Consider the following 12,563-nt stretch of genomic DNA (forward strand, 5'->3'; position numbering starts at 1 on the left):
AGTGATCCTCTAGTACAGTGCCAGTCCTGAAGGTTTGATATTTCAGCTGATACCTTTTAATTGTTTTATAAATGTCTGTAATTCTCTCTGTGCATATATCTGTACTTTGCAGTATAGCTAAGTATGCCAGTTGCTCCCTGATAGACAGTTCTTATGATTTCAGACCACCAGAGAGAACTCTACAAGGATGGCAAACTCCAGTCCAGCGGCGCCATAAACAGGGTTGGAGATCTAGTCATTTGCTATAAATATTCTCGAGTTATTATTTACATACAATGTAATGTAACTATTTTAAATATGTTGGTTAGCCTAAAAACCAGACCTGTTTGTGGCACACTAGGACTTATGTTTAAAACTCCGCAAATGTGCAAGCACAACCAATGAAAATTAATAACAGAAACTCAAAAAAGGTTGTATCATGTTTAAATTTTATTTTAGAGTAGCAAATTCTCTGACAGGGGCAGATAATCCCAGCATTAGTGTCCAAGACAGAGCTTTTGATAATCCCTCAAATGTATATATTCCAAACAATCAGCCAGAAATTGGCAGTAATACATTTTTCCACATACAATTTGACTGTTAGTGATGGCTTCCAGGGAAAATGTGAATGGCAGAAATGCCTCCCATGTACAGTGTGACTCGCAGTGATACCTACACACATAATACTGGAAGGATGCCTCCCACAAACAATAGGACTGGCAGTGATGTTTCCTACATAAAACGACTTCATTAATCAAAGGAATAATTATAGGGATCTAAGGCACACAAATCATCTTTATTTTTTTCTGAAAACTTTAAAGTCAATCTTATGAGAAGTAGCAAGTAGATTTATTTATTTATTTATTTGCTCATTTATTTATTTATTAAAACTCAATTAGTTCCCACACCATCAAAACAAATCTGAGCAGGTTACAAAATTGTTTTGAGTCGTTAAAACAGCAGCAGATTGTGAGGAACTGCAGAAGGACCTTGTGAGACTAGGAAACTGATCATCTAAATCAGGGGAGGGCCACATCACAAGTTATTAGCTGCAACAAGGGCTGGGCATTCCCCTTTTAGCTCCTTGGCACGACAATCAAACCCTTCAGTATCCGGCAGGTTTAAGATATATTTATATAACAATGTATTTATGTATGTATTATCATATTTTTTTCTTTTTACTTCCCCAGGAAACTTCATGGTGTTATGGTCAACATGTAGAACATCAGTATTCAAATCTGTAACTAACAGATTTATAAAGAATTTGGCCTGCTCGGGAATCTGTGCCAGCCTTGTCTGTGTGCCTTTTGATATTGTCCTCAATGCCAGTCCTGGCTGTTGCTGGTGGATCTACACATTGATTTTCTGCAAAATCATCAAGTTCTTGCACAAAGTTTTCTGCTCTGTAACAATCTTGAGTTTCACATCCATCGCTATAGACAGGTGCAGTATCAGTATGTGTTCCCCTCCTTAGCCTCACTGCCATCACTATAGACAGGTGCAGTATTAGTATGTGTTCCCCTCTTTACCCTTACTTCCATCGCTATAGACAGATGCAGTATCAGTACATGTTCTCTTCCTTACCCTCACTGCCATCACTATAGACAGGTGCAGTATTAGTATGTGTTCCCCTCTTTACCCTTAATTCCATCACTATAGACAGGTGCAATATCAGCATATGCTCAGCTGTTTTATCTTCACTGCCATTGCTATAGTTAGGTGCAGTATCAGTGTGCATTCAGCTCCTTATCCTCACTGTCATTGCAACAAATAGGTGCAGTAATATGACCATTACATCTGTTTATTATTGTGTAACAGTGAAAAGATAGGACACATTTGACCATAAGTTTGGTGACTGAGGTAGATATTCTGTGGGCCGGTGTGTGAGAAGATAACATGGCTAACTTTACTTCAATATTCAGCAACATTGAATATACCCAGCTAAAATTTCCTATACTAACTAGAAACTTTGTTATACATAACAGGGACCAATATGGACTCCAACTTATTATGAAAATAGGTTCCCTATACTGCTTCCCAATATTTTATTTATTTATTTGTTTAAAAACTCTTCTATACCTTCATTGAGTTAGATAACCATCACAATGGTTTACAAAAAGGCACGTTTACGAAAAATATGAGTGGTATAGATTACAAATTAACCACGTGCCATCATAGAACGGTAACAATTTAGTGTCAAAAACTATGTGTGTCAGTTAAGCTTATTTGTTCGGAACATATTATGCGGTTTAATTTAACATTAAAATGCATTTTGTAGGTTAAAAGTAATAACTTCTAGTTTGGTGCGTCCTTATCATTCAACCATTTTTCTCCTTATCTTTATCTTTATAAAAGGCTTGTTTAAATAGCCAATACCACTCTAATTGTAACTTCTCATTCTGACTGTAAGATGTGCAAATGCCTCTGTTCATTTCAATTTCTTGTAATTCACCTTGAGACTAACTCTGGAAAGAAGCAAACTTTCAAATTTATATAAATAAACTTCAGGACAGACTTACTCAACTAACTTTAGCTGGGTAGCACTGAATATCAGTGTTCACTAGCTAAAATTTAACCATAGCACAGGAACATCTCCATCACTACTTCTTTTTATATGACTACATTTTGTACTGGTAATGGGTCACCCAGATAAAATTTAGCCAGGCAGAGGGTGGAAAAAGTTCAAATCTTGACTTTTGTGTGGGTCACTTCAAAAGCTACCTGGACAAAGCCTTTGACTATGAATTTGAAATGCTTTCTCAGAGGTGTCCATTGCAACTTCTAGAATGTTTATCAGGCCCATTGAAGTTGGTGGAGTCACAGCAAGTTGCCACCTCAGTCTCTGTCAAATTCACTGGAACTCTGCAGGTTATCATTGTCTGACACAGGGAGGGTAATTTTCAAACAGTCTGCATAGACTAAAGTTTCTGAGTACTTTTTACCCTCAGACTTTTTAGCCCAAATTTTGAAAGTGGATTTCTACACATAAATCCACTTTGAAAATTTGCAGGTATGTGCAGAAGCAGTGCTGACATACAAACACACTGTTACCCCTGGTTGGGAGCAGGTGTAACTTTGGGCATGTATTGTTTATATGCATGCATGCTTTCAAAAATTAAAAGTATATGTGTGATATTCCTGCCCCAACTCTGTCCTCTGGAATGCCTTTTTGTAGGGCATATAAATGCATATGCAAAATCATTTTACATGCACAACCAACCCCCTTCCCTCCAGGTAACACAATCCCTCCTGACATTAGATTAACCACAGACAGAAAAGCATTTAAGAAAGCCCTCAAACACTACCTTTTTCTGCAGGCCTTCCCTGACTTATGTATGTTATAACTTCTCTCACCTCACTCTTATTTTTCTTTGAAAACACCATTTTTATTTTATCAACAATAATAAATCCAATATTTTATTTCATTTTTATGTTGTGTATTAAATTTGTTTTCAATTTTCTGTTTTAAATCTCATGATGCATGTTTTATTGTAACCCGCCCCGAACTTTGGAGGGCGTGGGATATAAATACTTTTTAAATAAATAACTGTGCATAAACTAGGTTTTATGCACATTTATTGCTTTTGTACTACAGATTCATTTACTACTTGGGAAATTTGGAAAATGTTAGCTAAAGGTTGGAGTCTAAAAAGTTGCAAATTAAAGGATAAAATGGGAAATTATCCTTAGATGATTTACTAGTGATTCCATTATAGCCTTTTCTTAATTGATTATTTAGTTCCCTTTATTCCTGGCCTAATAATATGATTTTAAAATTGTGTATGAATGGTGGATTGTTCTTGCTGTATGTAAATGGTTATCTTATATTTCTTTTTATAGGTATTACTCTGTTTTATATCCTTTGGAACGAAAGATATCTGACAACAAGGCTCGTGACTTGATTATCTACATCTGGGTTCATGCAGTAGTTATCAGCCTCCCGGTGTTTGTGGTGACGAATGTGACCAATATTTATGCCATGTCCACCTGCACAGAGCCCTGGAGCCACTCACTGGGGCATCTGGTCTATGTCATTATCTACAACATTACCACAGTCATTGTGCCAGTGGTGTTGGTGTTCCTTTTCATGGTTCTTATTCGCCGAGCACTCAGTGCCAGCCAGAAGAGGAAGGTCATCATTGCAGCCTTAAGGACTCCTCAGAACACCATCTCCATCCCCTATGTCTCACAGCGAGAGGCAGAACTGCATGCCATGCTTTTGGCCATGGTATTGGTCTTCATTCTTTGCAGTATTCCCTATATGACTATGATTATTTACCGCACAGTGCTCAATTGTCAAGACATTTCTGAGTTTTTACTGCTTACAGCCATCTGGTTTCCCAAGTTGTCTCTCTTGGCCAATCCTCTGCTCTTTCTGACTGTTAATAAATCTGTGCGCAAATGCTTAGTGGGGACCATTGTGCAACTGCATCGCAGGTACAGCAGACGAAATGTCGTCAGCTTAGGGGTCATGGCAGAATGCACCTTAGAGCACAATGTGCATTCTGGGAGTCAGTTACTTGAGATGTTCCACATTGGGCAGCAGCAGATTTTCAAACCAACAGAGGATGAGGAGGAGAATGAAACAAAATCTATTGTCTCTAGTGACTACAAGCAGAAAGAAACCCCATGTCCCAACTTAAAGGTAGAACAAACGCTGGTCCAGAAGTTTATCCCACAGAGTACAGACTCTGCGGCCCAGGTGGCCCCTGCCATGCCCACGGAGGCAGACGTCCTCAGTGACAAGTACTCTATGCAGTTTGGCTTTGGGCCATTTGAGCTGCCCCCTCAGTGGTTGTCTGAAAATAGAAACAGTAAGAAAAGACTGCTACCACCCCTGGGAAACACACCTGAGGAGCTGATCCAAACCAAACAGTCCAAGTGCAAAGCTGAGAGAAAAATCAGCAGGAACAATAAAGTCAGCATCTTCCCAAAGGTGGATTCCTAGCTCTCAAGACTTAAGTACCTGATCCCATGGATCATTGCTCTTCAAAAACAGCCTCATACTGATTATTGTGAAGCAAAGCCAGCCCAGTTATGCCATCCTTATATTTCCAGCCAGACCTGAAATTCTTCTGTTTATCCTTACATCTTCTTATCCAGCACATATCAGGGACCCATCCTTCACGATTCCTCTCCTTATCCTTTACATCATGCTCTCATCAGGATTACTACATAGCTTTTTCCATACTCCTTCTCACCTAACTCCCATCAGATTTAATCTTCTAATTCTCTATCCTCTGGCTCTCATCATTCTAATCATAAAACCATTGGGGTAGATTTTCAAATAGCGTGATTTGGCGTACTTTTGTTGGCGCATCAGGCGCAAACAAAAGTACGCTGGATTTTAGTAGATACGCGTGTAGCCGCTAAAATCCGGGATCGGCGCGCGCAAGGCTATCGATTCCGAATAGCCGGCGCGCGCCGAGCCGCGCAGCCTACCTCCATTCCCTCCGAGGCCGCTCCGAAATCGGAGCGGCCTCGGAGGGAACTTTCTTTTGCCCTCCCCTCACCTTCCCCTCCCTTCCCCTACCTAACCCACCCGCCCGGCCCTGTCTAAACCCCCCCCTTACCTTTGTCGGGGGATTTACGCCTCCCGGAGGGAGACGTAAATCCCCGCGCGCCAGCGGGCCGCTAGCGTGCCAGGATGCGACCTGGGGGCGGGTCCGGAGGGCGCGGCCATGCCCCCAGACCGCCCCGGGCCGTAACCACGCCCCCGGGCCCGCCCCCGAAACGCTATGTCCCGCCCAGAAAATGCCGCGTGGATCAGGCCCGCCCCCGACACGCCCCCGACACGCCCCCCTCGGAAAACCCCGGGACTTAAGCGAGTCCCGGGGTCTGCGCGCGCCGGTAGGCCTATTGAACATAGGCGCACCGGCGCGCAGGGCCCTGCTCGCCTAAATCCGGGCGGATTTAGGCGAGCAGGGCTCTGAAAATCCGCCCCATTGTGTATGCCTATACTTCTTGCTTATTCCTATACAGCTCTCATCAGGTAGGCATTATACATTGTTCCTATATCCCTCCTTTAAAAAGTAATTAACTGTAAAGTTATTTATGACTAGCCTATAGTATCACATGAGAAGCAGCACATGCTCTTCCTCTCTGCCTCCAGCTATTTCAACAGCATTTCCTACCTATTCTTGTAATTTATCTGCTGGAAAAGCTTCTTGTTTAGCAGTGGAGCACATAATTCACTGGCAGGAGGGCCCCCTTGGTCCTGCTTTTCTAATTCCTATCGCAATGCTATATCAGAATAACAAAGACCACAATGCACTGGAGCGGCAGAAAGAAAACCTGGCCTGGAATGATAAAACTGATAATGCCAAATAACAAGACACAAAAGGGAAACATGCACCAAAGTGCTTCATATTCAGCTATTACAGCCAGAAATGTGTCTGCACTGCACATCTAAACTGTCCTCTTTCTAGAACCAAAAGGAAAACATCTTAACATGGTTTGACTTTCTCTTTGTGTTTGTTCTTTATTTAAGTATTTTCTATTTCTTTAGGTTTTATAACTTAAGTGTCCTCCCAGCCCTCTGATGATAAGTGCATGTCTCAGAAGGAGACCCTGATTTCCTTCACTGCCTGAGTGCAGAAACCTATGAAGTGCTCCTTTGAGTCTGGGTTTCTAAAATATAGACATCTTGGCCTGCTCTTCTCCTCAATACCCCACTAATTTCTCAAGTAAAATTTCTTATTATAATTCTGATAAAGCAATAAAACAGCACCACCAATCCCCAGTCTCCAAAAAGGGGCAACCAGTCACATACCTTTCATATCACTGAAGAAATGAACTGCAGCAGAAAAAAGCAACCTATGATGTCACATGAGATTCTAAGCTCTTTGGAGTATTATATTGTAAGCATGTGGCTTCTCTTTCACAGATCTAAATTGCGTTGCTGATCATTTTTTTACAAAGTAAATAATATTATGTACATAATGATGGTCTCTGTTTTATGTGACAGGCTGAGGTTATAATTAACTACTGTATACCCATTTCCCTGGTTGGTCACAGACAGTTATAGGGTGTACAGGTGTCTCAGAGACCTGTGGCTATGACTGATTCTGAGCACATCATTTCTCTGGTCTGTCAGAATTGTACAATATATGCCTAGGTCTGAAAGAGAGTTGAAGATTTCACTAAATCCTGGAGCACCCTCTCTCTGTCCATTCACAGATGCACAGATGATGACAGGTTTGAGAGGGAGCTGAGGATTTCACTGACCCCCTGAGCTCCCTCTCTCTGGTCAGAGCTGAGTTTATCTGTGGCTCCAAATGTTCCGTGTATCTGCTGCCTCAACTATATATTGTGTGCCAGGATCCAAGAAAGTTGAAGATATCACTGACTAAGAGCTCCCTCTCTCTGTTGTCACAAAAACAGATAGTGTACCGAGGACAGAGAGAGCTGACAATATTATTGACTCAAAAGCTCTGTTTCCCTGATCTGTCAGAGATATAGTTTGTGTTGAGTCTGAGAGATCTCAGAATATCTCTGGAGCCAGGAGCTCCCTCTCTCTTTACTATCAGAAAAACACAGAATATGAAAGAGACCGAAAATGCTGAAGATATTGTAAGGTAGATGGGACTCACATATAGTAGCTGAAATGGTTTAGATCTCAGCCAATGGCAACCCAAGTTCATTAGGGACCAGATTTATTTTACCCCACTTTATGGTATATCGAAGTTTTTATTGTGACATACAATGAAGAACAGTTATATGAGACATGGCTTAGACTTGTTATGTAACACCTACAATTCATTCGGGTTTCAAAAGGGCCTAAGTTGCTTATGCAAAGTAAGTTCCAACCCACACTTCTCTTGTATGCATTGCCAACTGAGGTCCCAGCACATATGGAATAAACTACCCAGGTTTTATGGATACTTAGCAAGGAAGGAATATGCAGAATCTATCAATATCTGAGCTGCAGTCCTAGCTGTTAGATCCAAGATGTGATCTTTGGATCTGCAAACATATGCAGGGGGTTCAGGTTCCATCATGGGCAAAGCAGGAAACAGATCCACAATATTCCATATCTGGGAATGTTTCTTCTCAGTCATATCAGCTAAGTGGCAGCCACTGACTGTGCCTGGATATTCAAACTGTGCCACTCAGCTGACTAAATCCAAACTTAACTAGCTAAGAGCCACTGAATATTGTGCTCTAAGTTTCTACATTTTTAAGACAATGCTTAATCTACATTGATATAACTGTGCAAGTTGAAACCAATAGTGACACAAGGCAAAAATGGTAAGCAATGATATGTTAGAATCAATGCAAAATATAAGGCAATTCATAATTATTACTTTGCAATCAATCATGGATATCATATGTGTTAATGTATCAATATTTGAAACTCAGAACCAAGATATGATTAGTGTTAGCTATGTGTGTCATGTAGAATAGCATCTCAGTGATTCTGGCCTCCCCTAAATCTTGCAAATGCAGATAAACAGTAGCTGAGTGTCATGTTCAGTTGGAGGCATAGCCTTAAACTTTCTGCAATGAAACACCTATCAAACACCTATCAAAACATAACTTATTTGCAGAGCGCTTTCATCTCAACAATCATAATTGTAATCAATGATCTGCTGGGCATCTTAGTCAACAGATAATTCAACAATATGAAAGTATAGTCTATAAAATAACCCAGATCTTCAATGAAGTTGATTGCATGTCCCCTAAACACATTCAGCAATTCTATTTCTGTAGGAACAGGTGATACTCCTCCCACATATGCTAAAGAGTTTTTGGGAATAGTAATAAGGCTAACATTATTGGAAAGAGGAATATGGTTAAAAATATCATGCTTGCTTTAAGAAATAGCTATTTTTTTCAGCATGGAGCTGACTAACCAAACATTGTTCACAACAACAATTTTGCAGTCAGAGAAATCATTATGTTTACATTTCTTTGGCATATTCTCAGATTATGGACTATAAAGAGTTTGTGTGGTATCTTTTATAAATGGCTTATCAGGGCACAACTAATGTTTGTCATTTGCTAGTTGATACAGTTTTAAATTGGGTATCAAATACTGTTGTGTGTCATTATAATGATATGCTAAAATGCAGGTGTTTTGATTCAAAGAAACAAATTATTAGACCAGGTATCTATATTAATCACCTATTTCAATTGATAAACATTGTCAAGTAATATAAAGGCTGGATTCAATACATAAGCAATCTCCATTTTTTATACATCAACATATAATGGAATGGCATTTTCCAAGTAGAAAGCACCTTGAATCTGAATGGGCTTAATGCCATTAAGTGTCATTTTAGCAAAGGCCTCAGTAATAATCTCTGGAGTAGCCAGATAGGTAGGAATTTGACCCTTCATTAAATTACTCATACCATTATCCAGCTCATGAAGCAGGTAATTTGTGAAGGCTTGAATGGGTTGAATAAAAAACATGTTCTTAACTAAATTTTAAGGACATGCTGATCATTTTCATTCTATTCATTGGCTTGAGAGTTTAAGTTAATTATAATGTTGTGAGTGATGTAAACGTGAGCTCCTCTTACCATGGTGCAATTGATACAACCTCATGGGCTGAGCCCTAAGGTTTGCAACAATGGCAGGCGAACAAGACTGCATGGGCAGGCTATGACAAAGTCCAAAAGAGCAAGCTAAGGCTGGGAACCAGACAAAGCTGGAAGACCAGGCAAGGCTGAAGCTGAAGATGGACATAGAATAAGGCTGAATCTGGAGACAGACATGGAGTAAGGCTGAAGATGGAGACAGACACGGAGCAAGGCTGAAGACAAGGCAGGCTTCATTAGAATCAGGCAAGGGACCTGTTTGCTGAAGCAAGGAAGAAACATTGGAGAAGCCCTTTCAAGGAGAGAAGAGTTGTGACAGCGTCCAAGGGCATCACAGTCTTTTCCTGCCACAGGCCCTTTAAAACTGATGACTTTGGGTATGCACGCACCTAGAGGAAGGTCTGGGGACAGCGCCTCGAATGGCATCCTACTGCATGTGCAGTTCAGCAGCATCCCACCACGGCAAGGCCCGCCACCCTGAAGGTGAGGGCAGTCACTTGCGGGACCATTCTACAAGCAGCATAAGGTATCAGTAGCCCCTCCCCAAGCCTCTTCACTTCAGCTTCGGGTGAGATGTTGAAGGTACATCTTTATTATGTGGGAACTTGATGAGTTCAGCATGAGATCTAGGGATTCTTTGGTCTCTGGACTGAACTGAAAGAGCATCTGCTGATTAAGAACATAAGAACATGCCATACCAGGTCAGACCAAGGGTCCATCAAGCCCAGCATCCTGGCCAATCCAGGCCATAAGAAACTGGTAAGTTCCCAAAAACTGTCTATCCCATGTTACTGCTGCTAGTAATAGCAGTGGCTATTTTCTAAGTCAACTTAATTAATAGCAGGTAATGGACTTCTCCTCCAAGAACTTATCCAATCCTTTTTTAAACCCAGCTACACTAACTGCACTAACCACATCCCCTGGCAACAAATTCCAGAGTTTAATTGTGCATTAAGAGAAAAAGAACTTTCTCTGATTAGTTTTAAATGTGCCACATGTTAACTTCATGGAGTGCCTCCTGTTCTACAGATAAGGATCATTTGGAGTGATAAAAACATGACTTGGTAGTTTCCAAGATCACCATATTGAATGAGGACAGCCTTTGCTATCTTGGCAGTGGCCTCTACCCCATGATGATGAATCTCAGAGGATTGGAGCATCCAGACATGTCTTATAACATAAGCTGGAACAGGAGCAGCAAATCCAATACTTCAAGCAAGGTTGTCTGGGACGAAGTACCCAGAGATAAGGACAAGGCGGTACAATGCTCCTGACAGGATGGACCCCAGTGGATGGAGACTGAGTCCGGGTAATCCAAGTATAAGGGGACTTAATGCCTTAGGTAGCATGTAGAACTGAAGGAATTCATGGTGAGACCCTATCTGCATAGTGATAGGCAAGGTAGCCACAGTCACGTGACCGGATAAGAGTTCTCTGTAGATGGAGGAAATAACACAAGAAGTGGTCATGCTAGTAATAGGGCAGCCACATTGGCAAAACAGAGTCCTGAATAAAGTTGTCCCCGATTCCAGAATCTATTAAGGCTTTGGTTCAAACAGCTTTTTCCAAAGGTGAGGGACACCAATACCATCAATGGTGGAAGGGAAACAGAATGGTGAAAAACTTCCTTCCCAACTAATCTTCTTTTTACAGTTTTACAGTTTCTCAGGACACCAACTGACAAAATGTCCGTGTTCCACGCAGTAGAGGCAGAGATTATGCAGTCTTCACCTTTGTTTTTCATCTACCAAGAGTCAGATGTTACCCAATTGCATGGGTTCTTCAAAGGCAAGTGAATTCTGGGAGGTTTGGAGACATGAAAGCCACAGGAATGGTCCAATGGGAAGTCTTTCTCTCTCGAGCTTGTTCCTGGAATCTCAAATCTATTCGATTGCCAAGATGATAAGTGCTTCTAGGGATGGGGGAAGGTCCAGAGCTGCTAGTTCATCTTTTATTCGCCCGGATAATCCTTGCCAAAAAAATGGCAGTTTGTTTATCTTCAGCCCAACCTAGATCAGAAGCGAAGGTATGAAATTCCACTGCATACTCACCAACTGAGCGAGTGCCTTGATGAATACGCTCTGTGGCAGCAGATGAGATGTACCCGGGTTGGTCAAAGATCAGGCAAAATTGTTGTGTGAAATTATCCAAATTCCTGAGAAGTAAGTCATCTTGCTCCCACAAGGGAGAAGTCCAGGCAAGAGTAGGACTGTCCAACAGGAAGAGGATATATATAATCTTGGCGTGGTCAGAAAAATGAGCTGGCTGTAACTCAAATTGAATCTTGCAAATGTTGAGGAACCCTCTGCACTCCTTTGGGTCACCACTATTCCTCAGAGATAGTGGGAACTGTACCATGGATTCCGTGGTCCAGATGGATGCCAGTGCAGAGATCACCAGAGGTGGTATTAAGGCTGGGGCCAGAAGTTGGGCTTGTATCATATCTAAGTGCTGAGACAAGGTCTGTAGTAACCCATTTAACTGATCACGTTGCTGCTGGGCCTGTTGCATGAACCTGTTTGGAACACTATTTAATTCAGTTCTTTGCGTCTGCATCTGGGTGGCTAATGCAGCACTGGCCCATCACAGGGACATATTCATTGAGCTCATGGCCTCAGCAGCCTGTTGCAAGTGACAAGAGTGTAAGCCCCTCTTGCCATGCTGCAATTGATGCAACCTCATGGGCCAAGCCCTAAGGATTGCGGCGGCAACGGCAGGCAAATGAGTCTTTGTACGGGCCAGGCTAGGACAAAATCCAAAAGAGCAAGCTAACCAGATAAGATTGAAAGACCAGGCAAGGTTGAAGCTGAAGGCAGACATTTATTTATTTATTTATTTAACAGCTTTTAATATACCGGTGTTCGTGTGAGCACATCGCGCCGGTTTACAATAAACTTGTGATAGGAGGAAAGTTACAAAAAACGGGGAGTGGGTAATGGAGCAGGAGCGAAATAAGGGGGGGGGGGGGGGGGGGGGGGGGAAGAGAGGGAGAGAGTTAAGGAGGAAGGGATAGCAGCTGAGAAAGTACAGGAACGCAAC

The 12,563-nt window shown here is 41.7% G+C and overlaps 1 protein-coding gene across 2 annotated transcripts in view; it reads left to right on the top strand.

Annotated features, from left to right (window-relative positions):
* GPR176 (G protein-coupled receptor 176) overlaps positions 1–5,369 on the top strand; it is a 69,295-nt gene extending 63,926 nt beyond the window's left edge. For both annotated transcript variants that reach the window (XM_029600190.1, XM_029600191.1), the window contains 2 exons: positions 1,170–1,422; positions 3,820–5,369. In XM_029600190.1, coding sequence (XP_029456050.1) covers positions 1,170–1,422; positions 3,820–4,927 — 1,361 coding nt within the window. In that variant the 3' untranslated portion in view covers positions 4,928–5,369. The remainder of the gene's footprint in view (positions 1–1,169; positions 1,423–3,819) is intronic.
* The last annotated feature ends 7,194 nt before the right edge of the window (positions 5,370–12,563 follow it).

This window comes from Rhinatrema bivittatum, chromosome 4 (assembly GCF_901001135.1).
Source record: "Rhinatrema bivittatum chromosome 4, aRhiBiv1.1, whole genome shotgun sequence".
Lineage (NCBI taxonomy): Eukaryota > Metazoa > Chordata > Amphibia > Gymnophiona > Rhinatrematidae > Rhinatrema > Rhinatrema bivittatum.